This window comes from Eulemur rufifrons, chromosome 7 (genome assembly GCF_041146395.1).
Source record: "Eulemur rufifrons isolate Redbay chromosome 7, OSU_ERuf_1, whole genome shotgun sequence".
Lineage (NCBI taxonomy): Eukaryota > Metazoa > Chordata > Mammalia > Primates > Lemuridae > Eulemur > Eulemur rufifrons.
The window spans coordinates 250,767,488-250,789,518 of NC_090989.1; the positions used below are offsets into that span (position 1 = coordinate 250,767,488).

The 22,031-nt window shown below is 43.7% G+C and overlaps 1 protein-coding gene across 1 annotated transcript; it reads right to left on the minus strand.

Annotated features, from left to right (window-relative positions):
- Window positions 1–20,939: 20,939 nt before the first annotated feature.
- Window positions 20,940–21,796, minus strand: LOC138385963 (ubiquitin-conjugating enzyme E2 W-like). Its single transcript, XM_069472128.1, has 2 exons — window positions 21,776–21,796; window positions 20,940–21,404 (listed from the first exon to the last, which is right to left on the minus strand). Exons 1-2 carry the CDS (start codon window positions 21,794–21,796, stop codon window positions 20,940–20,942), a joined length of 486 nt encoding a protein of 161 aa, XP_069328229.1.
- Window positions 21,797–22,031: the final 235 nt, after the last annotated feature.

The window sequence follows — 22,031 nt, forward strand, 5'->3', positions numbered from 1 at the left end:
TGGCAAGAAGCCTCAGTAACCCCCACACCAGCGTGCAGAACAGCCGGTTTTACAATCTATACTGGGCTGGATACAATCCTGTGAAGTAGGAATTGTCGCTATTTTATAGATGGGTGTAAATAAAATGGAGCCCAGTGGGGGTCGAGAAACTTGCCTAAGATCCCACAGCTGGTGAGAGGTAGAAGTCTGGCTCCAAAACCCTTATTTTCCACACATTTACCCCATATTGATTTGCAAGTAAGGGCTGAAGGTTATGTGGGTGAGACATAGGTTCTGAAGCCACTTGACCTATTAATAGATTTGATTGAGGGGCCTCAGACCCACCTGAGTGAGTGCTCCAGTGAGCAGACACCTTACCTCAGAGAAAGACTCACGGAGGTGCTGTCATTTAAGTGGGTGGAGAAGCTGAGGGCTCAGCTGGCAGCCAACTCTGAGGTGGATGACAATAGCTACCATATTTTGAGAGTTTACTATATGCCATGAAGTGTAGGCATTGTTACAGCCTCCTTTTCACAGATGAGAAAATTGAGTCTCAGGAGTTGACACTTGGTTGTGACCATACAGAATCTTCTTTCCTTACTTCCTGGACACCACGTCCACCTGATCTTCCCCGCTTCACTGGCCATTTCTTTGTCTCCATTTTGGCGTTCTCTTCCCCAGTTGCTGAAGGCCCCAGGTATAGTCCATGATGCTCTTTTCTGTGTCCGCTCACTTGCTATATGCTGATCACTCCAAAATTTGTCTCTAACTCAGATCTCTTCTCTGACCTCCAGACTCATACTCAACTGCCTATTTTACTGGCATCTTAAACTCAGTGCATCCTGCCCCAACAACCTATTCCTTATCCTCCACTCCCATTCTTACCTCCCTCAGAGAATGGTACCATTGTTCATCCAGTTCCCCAAAACCTAAAAGTTGTCCTTGATGTGCCTCTCTTACTCCCAAATGCCATCTCCAATCCCTTAGCAAGTCTTGTCAGTGCTACGTTCAAAACATCAAAATTCACCACCAGCTAACTCTGATGTAACCATCCTGGGCAAAGCCACCATCAGCTTGGCCTGCGTTATATGGTAACCTACTAATTGGTCACCCTGCTTCTACCTCCTCCATGCTTCCTCCCCAATCTATTCTCCAGAGCACCCAGGGAGATCTTTGTAAGCATAAATCAGATCGTGCCATTTTATTCAGAACAAAATCCAACTCCCTAGAAGCCCTATCTAATCTGGTTCCTATCTCCCTCCACACCCTCATTTGACACCCTCTATCCACCATGCCAGACCTGCCTTAGCCGCACTAGCCTAATTGCTCTTCCTTGAACTTGCCATAGTCCTGCCTCAGTGCCTTTTTACTTGCTCTTCACTTAGCCTGAAACACTCTTCCCCAATATTTCATTCAGGTCCCCCAAAAGTCACCTTATGAGAGAGACCTCAGACTACCCTATGTGGAATAGTCTCTCCCGCCCAACTCTGCTTCATTTTGCTTGATTTTTTCAGAGTAGGTATCAACTACCCGACATTATGCATTTATTTTCTGTTGTCTTTTCTCCCTCATTAGAAGATCAGCTCCATGAGGGCAGGAAATTTTTCTCTTGTTCACTACTGTATCTTCAGCCCCTAGAACTGAGCCTGGCACATAGTTGGCACAGAACAAGTATTTGTTAAAATACTTTGTAAGAACACAAAATCAAGAGTTGTTCTGCAAGGAGTTGGTAAGGGTGAAGCTGACCCAAACAGCTTATGTCTAGGGGAAAATTCTGCCTGGCCAGTGAGTGAGGGGATTTCAGATTAGTCCCCCATCTGAAAAATGAGGGGAGGGGAAAATGGAGATGTATCTTCCATAGAAATAGGTGATGTCCAGGAGACAGGATTAAGGGGAGTTTAGGAGTCACAGACCTGTCCCAGGACCCTCTGTGGCTAGAAATCAATGAAAAGAAATTTATCCCTCAGGGTCATGCAAAGTCCACTGGGGCCTGAGCACCAGCCTCACCAGCCCCTGATCCGGAGGCACCTAGAATCGGTAAATTTCTTGCTTCTGAAAGGTCCAGAGGGTCCAGAAACCTTCAGGACAACACTGTCCAACTGTCCAAACATGAACTGTTGTTAGAGAAAGGACAGACAGACCCAGGCAACCTTCTTCCCCGCGGCCTTCAGCTCTTTCCATGCTCAACCTTGTCAGGTGAAAAATTAATCTTACCAGGTGAGACGCCTGGAGGGGGAAGTCGCAGTGTTGACTGGCCCAAAGCTGGCACATAGGTTTGGCAGTTGGCCCATCCAGTGCTCACCTGCCCAGAGTCAACAGCTCTCTGCTTCTCCCTGCAGCTTGCCTTCCACCGTCAGTGGCCTTTCCTCTGCTCTCTCACAGCGCCCTCTTCTGAAATGTAAACTGACAAAAACTGTCAGTTTACATTTCTATTTTCACCCTTGTAGATCAGAAAGAAGGGCATAGAATAGTGCCTGGCATGTGGTAGACAGTTATTTCAGTTACCTATGGAGCATTACACACCACCCCAAAACTTAGTGTCTTAACAAGTTTTGACACTTAACCATTTCTCACAGCCTGGTAGTTGCCTGGGCGTTCTGCCTCACCTCGTGTCAGCTGGGACACTGGCACAGCTGGAAGCTCCAAAACGGCCTCACTCACAGGGCTGGTGGGTGGAAGCTCAGAATGGGTTGTGGGTTATGTGGACCTCGCCACAAAGGCCTCTCCATGTGGCTGTTTGGGTTTCCTCACAAACCGGAGGAAGCTTTCCAAAAAGGAGCATTTCAAAAACACAGTAAGAAAATACAAATCCTGGCCGGGCGCGGTGGCTCACGCCTGTAATCCTAGCACTCTGGGAGGCCGAGGCGGGTGGATCGCTCAAGGTCAGGAGTTCGAAACCAGCCTGAGCAAGAGCGAGACCCCGTCTCTACTAAAAATAGAAAGAAATTATACGGACAACTAAAAATATATATAGAAAAATTAGCCGGGCATAGTGGCGCATGCCTGTAGTCCCAGCTACTAGGGAGGCTGAGACAGGAGGATCGCTTAAGCCGAGGAGTCTGAGGTTGCTGTGAGCTAAGCTGATGCCACGGCACTCACTCTAGCCTGGGCAACAAAGTGAGACTCTGTCTCAAAAAAAAAAAAAAAAAGAAAGAAAATACAAATCCTTTAAAGCCCAGCCTTAAGCATCACTTCTGTGGGCATTCTTTTGGTTAAAGCAAGTTAAAGGGCAATCCAGATTCAAGAAGAGTAAAAATAAACTCCCTCTCTTGATGGGAGGAGGGACAAAGAATTGGCAGGCATCTTTAATCCACCGTACTTTTCCCAGTGGCTAGAGATTATTTAAATTCTTCTCATAGGTAAAATACTATAATCTCTTCCCAAGGTCCCCTCAAAGGCTCATCTAATGAAGACTTCAGGTCCAGAATCTCATCATCTAAATCAGGTCCAGGTAGGATTCCTCAGGTTCGGGGACCTATGAATTACAAAAATAAGTTAACTTCTTCTTCCTCTTTTTCTCCCTTCTCCTGGGCAATTTAGTCCAAAAGCCACTACATCGGGTTGAGCAAGGTAGGAGTTCAAACAGCATAGTGTGTCAAAGCCCAACCAGGATGAGGAGGAGGGGTGGGGATGAGCCAGGGAGGGAAGCAGCCCAGCACGGAGCGTCAAGGCCCTAGCAGAACAAAAAGGGTACCCATGGACATGGAATATCAGGACCTGAGCATGGTAGGAGGGCTCCTGTGAAATAGGGCAGCCCAGTACAGGGCATGAACCCAAAATGGAATGGGGAGATAACATGTTAAATACAGGGAGGCTGATTAAGAAGTAATTCTCTCTATATAGATAATGAGAGTTACCCGAGTTACTGACAGAAAAGGGAGTTACAGGCCCGGCCCGGTGGCTCAAGCCTATAATCCTAGCACTCTGGGAGGCCGAGGCGGGAGGATTGCTCGAGGTCAAGAGTTTGAGACCAGCCTGAGCAAGAGTGAGTCCCCCGTCTCTACTAAAAATAGAAAAAAATTAGCTGGTTTGGTGTCACATGCCTGTAGTCCCAGCTACTCGGGAGGCTGAGGCACAAGGATCCCTTGAACCAGGAGTTTGAGGTTGCTGTGAGCTAGGCTGATGCCACAGCACTCTAGCCCAGGCAACAGAGCAAGACTGTGACTCAAAAAAAACAAAAAAGATTTGGGGGTAATATGGCATCATATCAGAAGCACTCTCAAATAATATTATTTGCTACATGACAACATTCCAGTCTATGACAGACCGCATAGGGGATGGTGGTTCCATAAGATTATAATGGAGCTGCCCTACACAGATATGCCATTTTTTATCTTTTATACCATATTATTACTGTACCTTTTCTACATTTAGATATAGTCAGATACACAAATACTTACCATTGTGTTATAGCTGTCTGTAGTATTCAGTACAATAACATACTATACACATTGATAGCCTAGGAGCAACAGGCTATATGATATAGCCTAGGTGTGTAGTAGGCTACACCATCTTGGCTTGTGTGAGTATACTCTGTGATGTTTGCACAATGACAAAATCAACAAATGACGCATTTCTCAGAAAGCATCCCTGTGGTTAAGCAACATATGACTGTAGTCCAAAAGATTATTTGTACTAAACTTGCAACTTTATCTTTCCCCTATACATCCAACATGTAATGGAAAGACAATGACAGCAAAACCACATAGACACTCCCATTTAGGAAGGGGATTAATAAGAGGTACATAACATTGCTTGATGATTTAGGATATAGAAAAAAAAGGGAAAAAATTTAAAATAAAAAATTTTTTTTTAATTTAAAAAAAAAAAAGAGGCACATAACAGTCATTAGCAAACCTGGAACTAATCATGTACTTGTTGCCAATTCCCCCTGCTCTGGGGGCAGGGAATATGATTCTCTGTGGCTCTTATCTCTACTCTTTGGGCTCTTGGCTCCATCCTTTGAGTCATTCCTCTTTTCCAAAAGAAATAGCCTTTGTTTGTAGCTCAGTAACTTGTTCAAGATACTTCACTGGGTGCCCAGTGTCCTCTTTTCATTTTGAACTGCCTTTGTCTATTTTAGTTCAAGCCACTGGTGCTTATGCTGGTACAATTGTCTTAGGGAGAAAAAAACTGTGGATTTTCAGTGAATTTTATTGAGTTTTACTCCATTAAATAAAAACTATACCCCGAAATCTCAAAATAAGCCCTTCCCTCCTTTAGGCTGTGAATCAGGGCACTATAGGACACACACTTAAGGTTCCTAGGAGCACTTTCATCTAGCTGAGAGGTTTAAGAAGCACTGCTTTTTTTTGTTGTTTCCTACCACAAGATTCAGTGGTCAAGGAAGCACTGCTTTAAGTCTTTCAGAGATCCCAACAGAGGCTTATAGCCACATCTTAACCTTGAAACCATGTTTTATTGGGAGGGTCTTGGAATTAATTTTTCCCTCTAGTTTTAATTTACTTTGAACATCTTTTGCTGGCTGTAGAGAATATTCTGTGCCCTCTGCAGTTCCTCTAAATTTTTCTGGAAACAAAATAGTTTCTTCTTCCCATACTTTCTCATGGGCAGCTAAAGGGTGTTAGTTGGAACTTTGAATATTTGGTCTGGAAATCTCCATACCAAGTTTACAGGTTCAGTTGATACATTTTCTCTTATCCATGTTACCGTATGTTACCAGTATGTAACTTAGGTCCCAGTAGCAATTTCCTTAGTGTCCTTTCATTCTCCTCACTACCCTTCAGAATTTTGCAACCTTCCTGATCCCAAAGTCAATGCTATTAATATATGTTTTAGGTTTTTGTTATAGAAGCACCCTACTTCCAGGTGCCAATTTCTGTTTCAGTTACCTATTGCAGGGATTGGCAAAGCAGGGCCCATCAGCCAAATCTGGCTCACCACCTGTTTTTGTAAATGAAAAAATTTTTAAATCTCAGCTATGTTCTTCTGTTTATGTATTTTCTATGCTTGCTTTCATGCTACAATAGCAGAGTTAAGTAGTTTCGACAGAGACCATCTGGCCTGCAAAGCCTAAAATATTTACTATCTGATCTTTTACAGAAAAAGTTTGCCAACTCCTGATTTATTATTTTGCAAAAAAAAAAGAAACCTACCCAAAAATGAGTTTCTTAAAACAACAACAATTTATTACAATTCTGTGCATTAACCAGGTGGTTTTCTGCTTCCATACAGTGTTGGCTGGGGTGATGGACTGTGTGGAGACATAAATGGCCTCACGTGGCTGAAAGTTGTGCTGGTTGCCAGCCGGGAGCTCAGCTGGAACTGTTAGTCAGGTGTGTCAGTTCTCCTCCATGTGGGCCTCCACATGGCTGCTTGGGCTTCCTCATAGCATGGCAGCTGTCTTCTAAGAAGAAGCATTCTAAATGCATAGGAGAGAACAGAAGATTTCTTAAAGCCAAATCTTGGAAGTTATACAATGATACATCTACTACATTCTGTTCTGGTCTATTCTGGTCAGCATAGGCCATAGGACCAACCCAGATTCAAGGGGAGAAGAAATAGACTCCACATATTGATAAGAGATGTCGCAAAAAATTTGTGACCATCTTTAATCCATCACAACACAAATAAACTGCCATCCATACTTTGTTCTGAGTGCCCAGTTGTACATCTTCCCATGACCTGACGTGGGGTCAGCTTCCTCTTCTCACTCCTTTACCCCAATTGCCACAATCACATATTGTATGTGAAAATCCTTCATTGGATAAAGATGCCTCTAGCACTGGGTCCAGGCCCCACTCAATGACCTTGGCTGTCTGTTCCCAGCAACATCTATACTCAGGACAGGATATGCCCACAATCTGTTGGAATGAGTTCTCTGCCTCAAGTACTATTTCCTCTAATCCTAGAAAAAAGAAGCCTGGGAACTGCCTTCTATGCTGTATCTGAAAGTCTGTTGGGATATCCCATCTGTCTTAGTTATTGCCATAATAATGCTATTTGTAGCAAATAACCACCAAATCTAAGTGCCATACAATAATAAATCACTTATTTTTCTCTCATGTATATCCATGGGTTGGCTTGGACAGCTCTGCTTAAGGCTGTAGATTTATAGGTAGCTAGGTGAGTCTACTCCATGTGTCTCTATTCTGTGATGCCTGCCAAGGGCATGTTTTTCACATGGTAATGGCAGAAGCACAAGATGGGTGATCAAAAACCCCCAATTACTCATAAGGCCTATGACTGGAATGGTTACTTTCACCCACATTGTGTCAGCCAAAACAAGTTGATTGGCCAACCCAACATTAGTGGGCCTGGAAACTGCATTCTGCCTCTGGTGGGAGGAACTTCAAAGTCACATGGCAAAGGAACTGAATATAGGGAGTGGTGAAGAATTGGAAATAATGCAATCCTTCCTAACTTTTTTTTTCCTGGAGCTAAGATGCCAGCTGGGAATTGTGCTCCAAAACAGCTTACAATTTGCAATACCTCTGGTCTCTTCACCTCCTTTCCTGCTCTTCCCAACCTGCCCTATGGATTTGGTCAAATTTCAGGATCATAGGGAATGTGGACAGTCACCAATCCTACCTTTATCTAATGAGGGATTTTCACACACAATGTACTCTCTGAGAGTTCATCCAGCTTTGTGTGCACACCTCCAGTGACAAGGAGCTCACTATATCATGAGGCAGCCTGCTCCATTGTGAATATCACTGACCCAATTATTAAGCTTTCTTAGACAATCCTCAAATTGCCATGATTGACTTATGATTTTTCAACTTTACAATTGTGTGAAAGTGATATTCATTCAGTAGAAACCATACTTCAAATTTTGAGCTCTGATCTTTTCCCATACTAGTGATATGCAAAGGTCAACACTTTATTATAAAATAGGCTTTGAGTTAGAAGATTTTGCCTAACTGTAGGCTAATGTAAATGTTCTGAGCCTGTATAAGGTAAGATAGGCTAAGTTATGATCTTTGGTAAGCTAGATGTATTAAATGCATTTTCAACTTACAATTGGGTTTATCAGCACAAAACCCCGTCATAAGTAAAGAAGCATCTGTGTTAAGCTAAAATCCATGTCTATAGTTTCCATCACTGATACCACGTCTTCTCCTTGGAGACAGAATAAACTGAATCCTCCTCTACCACCTGAGGGTCTTTCAGTTATTTAAAGAGATCACCCATGTGCCTTCTCCCAACCTGAAGATGACTCCTCTCTAGGCTGACAAATACCTATCATTTCTACTGTTCTCCATGCTTCATGGTTCAGTGCCTTCCCTGTCCTAATCATTCTTCTTTGATCAGGTTTGGACTACCTGGGCATTCAGTAGGGCCCAGGACTGAATGCAGCATTCAGTTGGGGTCTGAGCAACAGAATAGAGCAGGACTATCACCTCTATAGTTCAAAATATCATACTTTCGTCAATGCCTTCTAAAACAACATTCACGTTTTTATGTTCATGTTAAACTAAAGACAGGGCTGAACACAAAGTCTTAGAACAGTGGAAACACCTCTATAAATTGACCTGAATCCTTTAAATAAAGTCATTGTACCAATCTGGGTTTTTGACTACAAAAACAGTCAATTACAACACTTCTCTGCCATGACCATCACTTCCAGTGATTACTTAACACCACCACTTCATGACCGTCCATGCTGCTGCTGCTGCTGCCATGAATAATTTCTAACAACCCCTGCCTCTTAGCATCACCCCTGAAGAATTCAGTCTTCAGTGGGAGTGGCTAAGCCCAATTCACATGCCTGAGCACTAGCTGCCAGGTAGAGGAGAAAAGAATCTTCCCCTTTCTGCTTCCATGTTGGGAACCATGGCACTGTAGCCCTCTAATACTATATGCACTGGAAAATTCTTCCAAAATAAGATGGGGGTGCATGATAAGTGGACAAATGTAATAGCAAAGGTTCACTTGAATCCTTTAGAAGGTTGCTTTTCATCTTAATTTTACTATCATCCAAACTATGTTTTTATCCACAATAATATCATGCCAATGATTATTAAAGGCCTTGCTAAAGACCCAACAAACAGACTATCAAGAGCAGCTCTCTAAATCTGTCAGTTTAGGGACTATCAAAAAAGGAAATTTGATCGTCCTTGCCATGGCTTGTTCTAAGAAATCCTTATTTCCTTTATATCTTTAAAAATCTATTCTTGGATAAGAATGTAGTTTGTAGAATCAACTTTTCTTCCCTGTACTGGATGGGTATTGATTTTGTCTGCCTTATATTCATTACTCCTTCTGGTAGGAGACTCCCCACTGTTCCCCATGTGATTGGGAGAGTCTAACCATGGGCCTCTCTAGGGGCCAGGTGACATATCTGGCCAATCAGAGCACTATATCCCTCTGGCTACAATGATTGGTTCAGGGATCAACACATGGCCCAAGGAGAGCTAATGACCAGTGTCCCTTAGTCCTCCAGGGCCTCTGCTGCAAGTGTTGAGAAAAAGGCCCTTCCTTTCCTCTGGAATTGCCAGCCTGGAGTTAGTGAGAGTATCGTATTAGATTTTTAGGACTCATGTAACAAGTTGCCACAGACCTGGTGGCATAAAACAACAGCAATTTATTCTCTCACAGTTCTGGAGGCTGAAAGTCCGAGATCAAGATAGGAGCAGGTCCATGCTCTCTATTATGGCTTTAGGGAAGAATCCTTCCTTGCCTCTTCCTGGCTTTGGAAGCTCTTGGCATTCCTCAGCTTATAGCTGCATCATCTAATCTCTGCCTCCATCTTCACACAGCCTTCTCTCTGTGTGTGATTCCCTTCTGTTGATGTGTCCTTTCCTCTTCCCATAAGGACACCAATCACTAGATTTAGGGCCCACCCCAATCCAGTATGACCTAATCTTGACTTAACTAATGGCATCTACAAAGACTTTATTTCCAAATAAGGTCAATTCTGAGGTTTTTGGATACATCTGAATTTTGGAAGTATACTATTCAATCCACTGCATGCACTATGTAGACAGAGCCTGAGAATTCAGCCAACAAGTAAGCAAGAGGGATGTGTCCTGATATGCTATATCTGACTCCCCCTGAACTGACCAGTTACGAGAACTGGCAAATTCCCCCTCCTTTTTTCCCCCTTAAGCTGGTTGGAAGTAACAGAAAGAAACTGACTACCACCCTTCCTTTTGCAAAATTAAAAAATCATTTGCACATGACCAGTGTTCCAAACTTCTCCCTACTGCACTCATTCTCCAAAAGTCTCTGACAGAGGTTGAGCAATTTCATTTGGAAATTCTCTTAATGCCTTGGACTTACTTCATTTGGCTAGGAAACAAACCTTTTAAGCAACTAGGTGATGTCTTACAATGTCTTCAACTATTATCCCTTTCATATAATTTTTCAAAAATAAAATTTCTAAAGTACACAAAAGTACAGAGAATGGTATAATTTCCCAAGTTGCCATCACCCCACTTTAAAAAATATCAACATATGGCCATGTTTGTTTCATCCATACCTCCAACTTCGCTCCACCTCCTGCAGGATTATTTTAAAGCAAAGCTCAGATACCATATACAATAATCACCCCTTATCCATGGTTTCACTTTCTGGGGTCTCAGTTACCCAAGATCAACCATGGTCCAAAAATATTCAATGAAAAATTCCAGAAATAAGCAATTCATAAGTTTTAAATTGCACACCATTCTGACTAGTGTGATAAAATCTTTTGTCTCCCTGCACCATCCTACCTGGGACACGAATCATCCCTTTGTCCAGCTTATCCACACAATCTACACCATCCACTTGTTAGACATTTGGTAGCTGTCTTGATAATGAGATCAAAAAAATACAGTGTGTATATATACACACATATATGTAGGTATATATATGTGTGTATGTATACACATATATGATTATGTATATATGTGTGTGTGTGTGTGTGTGTGCGTGTATATATATATATATATATATATACATATATACATAATATAGGGTTTGGTACTATCCATGATTTTGGGCATCCATTGGGGGTCTGGGAACAGATCCCCCAGGATAAGGGGGAACTACTGTAATTAATTTACCCTCTTAAACCACTCTTCTGAGCTTCAGATTCCCGTGTAACTGTATTTGATGAGTTGTGTTTCCTGAAAGCAAATTACTTTGCACATAGAAAGTGTACAATTGAAATGTGCTAAATAGATTCCCTGACCTCAGATAAGACAAGGATCCCCCTCCAAGTGCTTACCAAACTTTATTGTAAATCACCTGGGAGCTGTTAAAATGCAGCTACTGCTTGAGTAGGTAAGGGATGGATTTTGCATTCTGACAAGCTCTCAAGCAATACCAATGCTGCTGATCTGTGGATCACACTTTGAGTAGCAAGGGGAAAATGACAGGGTGCTGTATGTGGTAGAGGGGATGGGCCACAGGGCTTAAGAACTGGCTTGTTGAATAGCGTGTCACAATTATCCAAATTAATTTTTAAAATATTCCAGAGAGAGACTAACATTGAACCAAGCACCAAGGAAATTTTATAAGCTCTTGAGAGAGAAGGTGCAGTTCCAGAAAACATATACAATAGAGAATGAACGTGTCTAGCCAGCTCAGGTTGACTCCTTTCTCTAAAAACTTGTCCCTCCTTGGGAAGGGTGCTTGGTAGCCATGTTTGTATTGCTTGACCCCCACCCACCAGCCACAGCTGATTGGGCCAGGGGTGACCATCTGACCCAAATTGGACCAATCAGATGATGTCTCCTGAGAATTTAGATTTGAGATTCAGGACTGCCAGTGGGTCCCTGGGTGTGGTTGGACTTGAGATGATGTAAACATTCTGCCTTCTGCCAATTCACCGAGAAGCAAAGAAAGCTGAGAGAATGAAACAGACCACAGAGGGAAGAGAAATGGACATAGAAATGAAGAAAGGGCACTGCTAACATTCCTGAGGCTACATTCTGGTCCTTCCTGAGGCCTATTAACATTTCTGGCCATGGATTCTGTGCCTCAAAACCCCATCTCCTTATATTAAAATCTTCCAGGTGTTGCACCAGTGAGTTTCAGGTCTTCAAAACCAAAGAGACTGATGAACAGATGGTTATACAATAAATGGGGACTAAGAGAGGGAGAAGGGTAAAAGCCAGATGGGTAGGTAGAAAAGAAGCCATTCCTGATGGGAATGAAGTCTCAGGAACCAGAAAAAAACTTCCTTTCTGCAAGGCAGAGCAGGCAGGGCCCTCTGTACTTCTGGCTTCCTTTGAGGACACCAGGTTCGTGCTGACTGCCTGCCTGAAAGCCCTCACCTAGGAATTCCCCTCCGCCTTCCTGACTGTGTGAGGACCAGCCATGCCAGAAGGCACCTTGTTCTTATCAAGGTCTGGGGGCCACAGTGTCCCTGCTTTACTGTCACCTGAGGCTATAGTCTGGGTCTCCTGAGTGTCTGGGAAGAGCTATTCCCAGCTGGTTTTTGCTCTGCCCATCTTGCTAATCAGCATGACATTCTGTGGCCACCAGCCTGTGGGTATGAGGCTTGGCTGAGCTGCAGGTGGGTCCTGATGTCCATGGCAATGATCCGTGCCTAGTCCTTTTGTTACAGATAGGTGACCAACTTGTGCTGGTTTGCCCAGGACGATCCCAGTTTTAAAACTGAAAGCCCCACATACCAAGAACTCTGAGTTCTGGAAACCCTGGGAGGGTTGGTCACCCTAGTTATAGAGACCCTAGGTTCTCACTGGAAACCTGCCTAAGCATTGTGCCCTGAAGATATCATCCCAAGGCTAGGGACACCAGACCTCCAAACCTTACCCTCCTAAGGATTTCCACACAACTGGATATTTCTGAAACTGCCATATCTCTCCAGAGGCCTGTGGGCAGTATAGCAGGGTCAGATTAAAAACACAGATTCTGAACCCTCCTGGTCATTAATCGTGTGACTTGGGCAGTTAGCTAACTTCTCAATGCCTTATCTAAAAAGTAATACCACAAATAGCACACCTACCTTGTAGGGCTGTGAGAACACTCCCTCAGCCTTCCTGATTATCAGGACCCCCTGTGCCCAAAAGGACCTTGTTCCCATGAAGGTCTGGGGGCCATAATGTCCCCACTTTACTGCCACCTCAGGTTATAGTCTAGCCCTACAGAGAGTTTTATTTGCTCCGCTTTAATTTTCAAGATATTCTGACTATATAAAAGTTGGTGATTATTTTCATACCCTTATCCTGATCTAGTCATTGCTTCCTTCTCCCAAAGGGGACCCTCTCCACTGGGTACACTTCAGAGAGCCAGTGGCACGGCACAGACCCTGGCACAGGCAGCGGGAGAACCCAGGCCATCTCCAGAGGCCTCATCTAGTCCTCCCTCTCTCTGGGCTCCAGAGGTTGGGCCTCAGACCAGGGTCTGGTTTCTCTCATCTCTGGGCTGAGTCCCTGGACGAGAAAGCTCATGGGGCCAGTTAGAAGGGCCTAGCAAGACGGGCTGGCAAACAACTTTAATGGCTTGGCCAGCCGCTGATACGGACAGAGGACACTGTGCCTCTGGTCACCATACTCTCACACCTGTAAGACAAAAGTGAGAGGTTCCAGGCAAGGAGGGACTGTCCCCTGAGAGCCCTGAAAATACAGAAGAGGCATGAGCACATTCTCTGCGTGCATGGTAGGGGTCTTGCCTTGCAGCCAGCTCTCCCACCTGACCATTGTCACAAGGGAGTGAGGTCCATCTGCTCACAAAGGCTGCCTGGCCCACGTCGATTTCTTCATCGCTGTTCGCCACAGTGAAGTGTATACACCAACGAAGGCTTTGTATGTCATGATGACAGCAAATCCCAAAGCCCTGGTGCTGGGTTTCAAGCTCTTTAAGGAGAAAACCCCAAGAGTGCATGGAAGTCTCACCACCTCCCCTCGGGCCAGCCATACCCAGCCACTTTCAAAGGCCTATTGTGACTTGTCCTTTCTCTAATCTTTCCCCACTTTGATAAATGTCTTGGGATTAGCCCTTCTGTGTTCATTGGATGAGCAATTTGTGTCTGTCTGAAAAAGTTATGTCTGAATAATATCTGGCCCGAGCTGAAGAAATGTGATCTGCTGCATTCCCCTCCAGCCAACTCTCTTGGAGCTCGCCTGCATCCTGCCAGCAGGGCTGTACAGCTCTGCCGCTGGGTCTGGCAGCCTAAACATGTTGGCCAGGGGGAGTGGGAGGTGTGGAGGAGGGTGGAAGAGGTACCTAGGGTGGGACCAGGAACCTAGACGGACAGAAAGCAGAGAAATCTTAGCAAATTGGGCTATAGTTCTAGAGCCACTGTAATAATTTAGGGACATCACAGATGCCCATGGTGGTCACCCAGACCTAGGGACAAGAGAACCAGGGACATCATGCAGCTTAGGAGCCCAGGTGGTTACCTGGCCCTAGAATCCCAGGTATGAATTGCAGCAGTGAAGATTCAAGGGAGTCCAGTTGGTAGCATCTGGATTCCAGGTCTGGGAAGGTAATCAGTGCTGAGCTCTTGGTTTGTGTGTTTGTGTGGGATGGAGAACAGGCGGGGGGTGGTGAGATGTACTGAGGCTATTTAAATGTGTCCTGACTCCATCTGCACAGGTCCTGAAACTCGGGGGTGGGGGTCAGAGCTTGCAGCTGCAGCAATCAAAGAGCCCAGTTATAAGGTGCTGAGGATGGTAGAGGCAGAGGGAATTCAGTGGGTGAGGGTGTGGATGTGTCAATAACCTCGCTACACTGCCCTCTACCTGCTCTTCTCTTGGGGCCACATCACTTCTCCTTGCATCCTGTTACTCATGACTCTGTCTTTCCTTCACCTCTTCCCCACTCTTCCTAACTCAGGGATCAGCTTGAAAGCAGGACACCATCCTTGTATCCCTAAGAGCGAGCATGGAACTGGCCACCCAGGAGGCATTGGGTCACAAGAAGATAGCAAATGACAGGTGAGACAGAGGTGAGTTCAGGACTGAAAACATGGCCACAGTAACACTATCCTCAGAGTCTGCACTGGGCAAGGGCCAATAGTTAAAGCCAGCTCATCATGACAGGAACCTTGAGGCGGTTCAGTGGCTGTGCACCCATCCTTTTGAATGGCAGATGGTGTTTCACATGGTTCCAAAGATCCCGTACACAGTACAAATCCCTACCTTGTACCATAGTCCATAGGACACCATCTGTCTTCTCAGACAGATAAAAACATATGCGCCCCTAAAAAGGCAGGAGCAATCTGTGCTCTAACAGAGGCATAGATAGTGGGTTATGAAAGTGCAGAAAAGGAGGAGGTTAATTTCACTTGGAGGAGCAAGGACGATTTCCTGGACCTGGAACAAGGTCTGCAAATACCTCCCAAGTGTGCTCTTCCCCCTACACACACCAAACTGGTGTCTGTGGCAGATTTTGCGAACAGATCCCTTTACTGTTTCACTGAGCCCAGGTTTGCCCACGAAATTCTTCTCAACACAACTCCAGCTGGATAATCAGAGCATCACATGAGAATGAAATCCACCTGGCACCCTTCACCTAGGAAGGTGTGTACAGTCGAGACATGCAGAGATGAGAGGCAGAAGGAACAGGGCGAGGAGAGGCATGTGATAGGAAGATGATGAAGGTGAGTGGCTGGTTAGACTTGTGGGTGAGTTTTTGAATGGGGAACAGTGAACGATGTGGCTGACAAAGTGGGTTGAGGCAGTAATCAGGATTAGGATTTTGCCAGGCTAAGGAATGTGGGCTCAGGCCTGCAGGGGAGAGGAATTCGCACAGCTGTGTTCAGGAAGACACCCTGGCAGCAGTGTGCGGGGTGGGCTGGGGTGGGAGAAGCTGGAGGTGGGTCGGCCAGCCAGACGACTGTCCCAGGCAACAAATGACAAGGCCTTCTCTGAGCTCCTGCAGCACTTGGCAAAAACATCTGTTCAACACTCATCCCACTGTCTCTCTTGGAGCTGTCTTTTCACAGCCTGATGGCCCCACCAGCCTGCGGGTTCCTTGACAGCAGGGACTGTTTGCCGCCTCTCTGGGGCCCCAGGCCTGACATGGTTCTTGGCAGGTGCTCATTATATATTTGTGAAGTTACTGAATAGGGCAGTGAAAAAGGACAAGAGGCGTACAGAAAAGGGCACAGATTTCCGGGATAACATCCTGTTTAGCAAGTGCAGTTCCTGAGGCCTGGGCATTGACACAGCTGTCTTTTGGTGTGTGTAGAGAAGTAGAGGCGTGTGCAGGCAGCGCGGGCAGGGAAGGGAACACAGCTCACACTGGTTGGAGTGGGAACTGCCGTCACTCTGCGTGTGTGGGCGTGTGTGTGTGTGTGTGTGTATGTGTCTTAGGGGCTTGCTAGAGCCTTAGGCTTTTCAGAGAGACATGGACAGACAGATGGGAGACCTCACAATCTGTACTGTCCTAAGGTGCCTTAGGAGGTGTATTAAAGCTGTTTCTTGGTTGCAAGTGACGGAAACTCAACATGAGCAAGCTTAGGGAAAATGGAGTATTTATTGGCTCGTAGGATGCATTTGGAGCTGGCAAGACCGAGGGATTCCAACAATGCCAGCCTCTAACACCTGCCTGCGTCTCCACCCATCAGCTTTCTTCTTGCAGCCTGGCTTCCTCCGCAGGCTGGAAACCTGGCTGCCAGTAGCCTGTGTCTCACATCTGAGAGCTTCCCCACCAGAGGGGCAGCAAAGGCTTCGTTTCTCATGTACCAATGTCAGAAATCCCAGGAAAGGACTCTGATTGGCTCTGCTTGTGTCAGGGGCCTGACCCGGCCTAAGACTAAGTGCAGGGGCTAAGGAAGTGGGTCATGTAAGAAGGAAATATCTTCTGTCAAAACCTCATAGTTGGAGTGGGGAAAGGAGCATCTTCCAGAGGCAGAGCCAACAGTAATAGCCCTGTCTGAGTCCTTTGTCTATGTTAATTATTTTGCACAACTTTAATAGGCATTACTATTGTAATCTTTATTACCCTTGGGAATTACCACCTCAGGAAACCAAGGCACAGAGAGGGTTAAGTAACTGCCATGCATCACCCAGCCAATAAGTGGCTAGGCAGAGATGGAGCTAGGGTTTGAATCCATTCATTCTAGCTCCAGACTCTATATCTTCCTGTCGTGGTATATTACCTGTTCTCTATAGAAGGAGAGAAAGCAAGGTGAAGGGCCGTGAGGAAGGGACACAGATTATTTCTCCTGGGCTGGGCTGAGGAGTCTGTGGGAAGGGATTGATCCACCGTCACCACGGGAATCGGGAATAAGACACCCCACCATCCATCAGTCTCACTGAAGATATCTAAAAGGGATATTTCATTTTGATTTCATCTTTCTTCCATCTTAACTTACTTAAAGTAGAATTTGATGAAGCCAAGAATAGCAAATGGAAGAACAATGAGGTCCCATTTTCACCTATTAAAAATTTAAGCAGTAGTATAATAGCTGTGCTGGCAGGGGTGGGGAAATGGTTTGCTTCTAAGTGGCTGGTCACAGGGTAAAGTGGTCCAGCCTCTGAAAAACAATGTATTTGGATGCGAGGTTCAGGTCAAGAGCTACAAAAGCTTTTGTTACCTCTGAGCCAGTGATCTCACTCTTTAGAAACAGCTCACGGAGTCACAAAATGAAATGCAACTGGTGTCATGTGCAAGAGATACATTTAAAACAGTGTTCCTCAGAAAGACCAAACGTAAAAGGATAGGAAAAAATAGAAAACAAAAACAAATGCCATTGATACAAGCAACAAGAAAACAGAGGTTACAATATTGATATCAGACATGGTTGAATTTACAAAAAAGTCAGAAAACAAGACACATAAGAACACTTTATAATGATAAAGGCTGAGGGCTACAGTGAAGATCTGTTGTAAATATGTATAAAATAATATGCCATCAGAATTCATAAAGCAAAAAAAAAAAGTCATGGGAAATATGTGGAGAAATAGAAATGTAATAATTGATGGAACCTTTAATTCACCTCTCTTAGCCCAGGACTGATCAATAAACCATACAATAAGTATGGCTGTAGAGGACTTGCTTTGTTAATTAGTGAGGTAGATTGGATTAAAAGACATGAAACTCCATACCTTGAGAAGCTAGAATATACTCTCTTTGTAAGTACCCACGAATCATTTACAAAGGACCATGTGTAAAGCCACAAAAAACAAAAAACAAAACAAAGCAAACAAAAACCTCAATACATTTCAAAAAGTAGAAAGAGTACAGATAACATTCTCTGCTCACAATGCACTAAAACTAGAAAGTAATAGCAAAAATAGAAACTGAAAGGTAATAGAAAAGTTGAAAATTAAACAAGCAAAAAACCATTTGGATGGAATATTACTTAACCTTAAAAAAGGAAGGAAATTCTGATACATGCTACAACATGGATGAATCTTAAAAACACTATGCTAAGTGAAATAAGCCAGTTACAAAAAAGACAAATGCTGGGTCATTCTACTTATACGAGGTACTTAAAGTCAAATTCATAAGACAGAAAGTGGAATGGTGGCTGCCAGGGGCTGGGGATAGGGAGAAATGGGAAGTTACTGTTTAATGGGTACAGAGTTTTAGTTTTGCAAGGTAAAAAAATTTTCTGATATTGGTTATACAACAATGTGAATATAGTAAATACTACCGAACTGTACACGTGAAAATTATTGAGTTGGTAAATTTTGTGTTATTTTACCACAAGTTTTTTAAATACTACACCTGGAAATTAAGAAATTCTCTTTGGCTCGGCGTGGTGGCTCATGCCTGTAATCCTAGCACTCTAGGAGGCCGAGGAGGGAGGATTGCTCAAGGTCAGAAGTTCAAGACCAGCCTGAGCAAGAGTGAGACCCCCTCCTCTACTAAAAATAGAAAGAAATTAGCTGGACAACTAAAAATATATAGAAAAAAATTAGCCGGGCATGGTGGCACGTGCCTATAGTCCCAGCTACTCAGGAGGCTGAGGCACGAGGATCACTTGAGCCCAGGAGTGTGAGATTGCTGTAACCTAGGCCGACACGACAGCACTCTAGCCCAGTTAACAGAGTGAGACTCTGTCTCAAAAAAAAAATTCTCTTTTGATTAATTCTCAAAGTGTAAAATATCTTTTGAAAAAATTGATGGTTCCCAAGGATGTGACGCAAAAGACAAGTCAAAGGAATGGGCATTTTTATGCTTCTCAGCTCTGTATCACATAATCTCTGGGTGAAGATTCAGAGGGATGGATTCTGAACAATGCAAGTTCTGAGACTGACACTTTGACTGTACTCAAAAGATGTTGGTTTTCTTATACTTATTTAAGAAGCTTGTGTGCCAGACCCTGTACTAGGCCTTGGAGATACCAAAATGGGTCAAGTTTGTGAGCAACAGCCTTGGGGATGGTAGGGCCCTGGAGTGATATGAATTTGGATCTCAGGGGCTAGGCTAGACCCCTTGTCTGAGGGGCTACAGGAACCATGGGAGGGGATGGGGGATGGGGAAGAGGCCCTACCGGGTACAGGACATTGGAGCCAGTCTTTAATGGAAAGCTAAGATTTCACTAGAAGAGAAGAGCTGTGAAGGGCATTGCAGGCAAAGGAAACTGCAAGAGCAAAGGCCCAGAAGACTAAAACTGCAAACCCTGTTCAACTCCAACAACTAGTTCCAAGTAGAAGGAGAAGGGGAGGGAGTACACACTGGCCAAAGATTAGGTCATTCTCCTCTCCAAAGTTAACCCCTTTCTTTACCTGGGCTTCTGCTTGTGGCTGCCCCTTTATGACCTTAGGTAAATCATTCCCTTCTCTGAGACTCAGTTTTCTCATCTACAAAATGGAAACAATAATGCCACCTGGTTTCTGTGAGGATTAAATGAGATAAAGCGTACAAAGAGTTTAGAGCCTCAGGCATACTCAGCACACAGGAAATGCTGGTTCAGTGCTGTTGTACTTGTTTTGTTTTTTTTTTTAAACATTAAGCATCTGTCAAAAATGTATTTCTTATTTTAGGGTACAGGATTAAAGGACAAGATGATACAAGTAAAGAAAATTTACAAGAAAAAACTTGACAAAGTTTTTCAATAAAAGTAGCATAACATTCAAATTTGACTTAAAACATAACAAAAGAAACAAGATTGCAAACAAAAATGTTTATGGATTTTCCAAACATAAATAAATGAAATAGTGTCTAAGCAGTAGGGCTCATGCTGATGGCTAGCAGGAAGTAACAGAGTGTAATCTACTTGGAAAAAAATCTTTAATGTACAAATAACAAGCCCAAATTAGGGACTGCAGCAATTTAATCATCACTGCCATTTTTCTTACTTCCAAAATAAAGCCTTGATTAAACCATTCATACCCTATATTATTCATACCTTTACTTCAGAGATTGAGGAACTATATACAACAAATGAATTTATTTTTACCATAGGAATAACATATTGTACCTCTCTGCCAATGTTCCTTGAAAACCTTCCATGTCAAAACAATTTGACAGCAGATATAAAGAATTAAATAAATATGCAATGACTTTTCATTACAGTCCTTTAAAGACGCATGTTAATTCATGCTGTTAACCGTAGGATCACAGTGCATAGAATCCAAATATAAACAGCTGGGGTGACTTTCAAAGTAATGTTGGATCCCTCACTTTATTTATAATCCCACTATAACCGATAAATTCATTTCATAGGCCCCATCATGCATGAATTGTTGAGTGGCAGGAGTTAATGAAAACTTTTCCTATTACAAAGTCCATTGCCGGCAATGAACGTCCCAAAACTGCCAAGGAAGTCATTGTTATTGCACAATACGTGAGGACCTGGAACTTTTCCTAAAGCTTAAAAAAATAAATATTAAAAATGGAATTATATTTGACATTTCCTGACACCTGCATTAATACTGTATGACTAATAAAAGCATGTCAGTTGCCTGGACTGAACCAGCAATCAACATGCGCCCAGGATGCACACGAGTAAAAATGCAGTAAAGGGAAGTAGTCTTCATTGCCTATAGGTCACTTCCAGTCAAAGGTTAAAGTTCAAAGACTGAATGATCAAAGTGCTCATTTTCTCAGTAGGACTATCTTCTGCTAGGAGGATGATAACAGTGGCATCAACAAGTATCATCATGATGCCACCATTTTGTTTTCTTTGGATTCTTGTTACATGTTCGCACATAAAAAGAATTATCTGGTGGTCGTTTCTTTTCTTTGCAGCTGGAAAGCATGCTAATAATGCTAAGACAAACTGACTGGACTGAGAGCACTGGGGACCAGTCTTCTGCTGGAATGGATAAACAGATATGACCATTGCTATAAACATGAGGATGAGCAAGAATATTTTCACCAGTAAACATGACCTGAGGAGGGTCAAAAGGATATTGACTACTTAACTTAAATAGAAGTTGAAATTTTTCCCCTTCATATAAGGTACCTGGTGCACCTTCCATGTCTACAATCCACTGTGTAATTGAATTTTGAACACTCTTTTCATTTAAAGTCATCCCAGGAGGTGGGTCATTTTGCAAAGCCAACAGTTCTTTTTGTAGCCATTTCTGCAAATTGACGCCATGATCGCACTTGTTTTTTATAGTTCAGGGAGCATTCTCCAACTCAACTGCATTCCCTGCTCTCTCTGAAGATTTTGATGTGCCTGATTCTCCCCTTCCTAGAGTTTTTTCTAAGATTCTGTCTATACACTTACACACCAGAGTATGAGCTCCCTGAGGAAAGAGACAAAGTCGACTCTCCCTGGTATCTCCAGGACCTAATACTTAGTCAAAAAGAATAGACTCCTTACCTTCAGGCAACCTAATCAAAGTCGCAGCTGCTGTATGGTGCCAACCACTATGCCATGACCCCCTTGGGGCCTCAACAAATGACAGAGATGAAAGTGTCTACAGGGACAGCAGCAACTCCATGTCCTTTGGTGTATTTTTTTCCCCTGCACCTGGCAGATGGCACCCTTCATGCCTGATCACTTTATCAACTAATTATTCATCTATGACAGACATTCAACAATTACAAAAATTGCTCTAGAGATATGTCCAAAATGCAGTTTGGACCTAGGAGAAGGAAGAGCATCTAAGCCTCACTGGTTTGGAGCCAGACTTTGAGTGAGTAGAAAAAGGACTTGGGAGTTGAAGAAAGAAAATAGAGTTAAAGAGTAGAGCTCAGAGCCCCTCCAGCTTCTTGTAAGGCTGAGT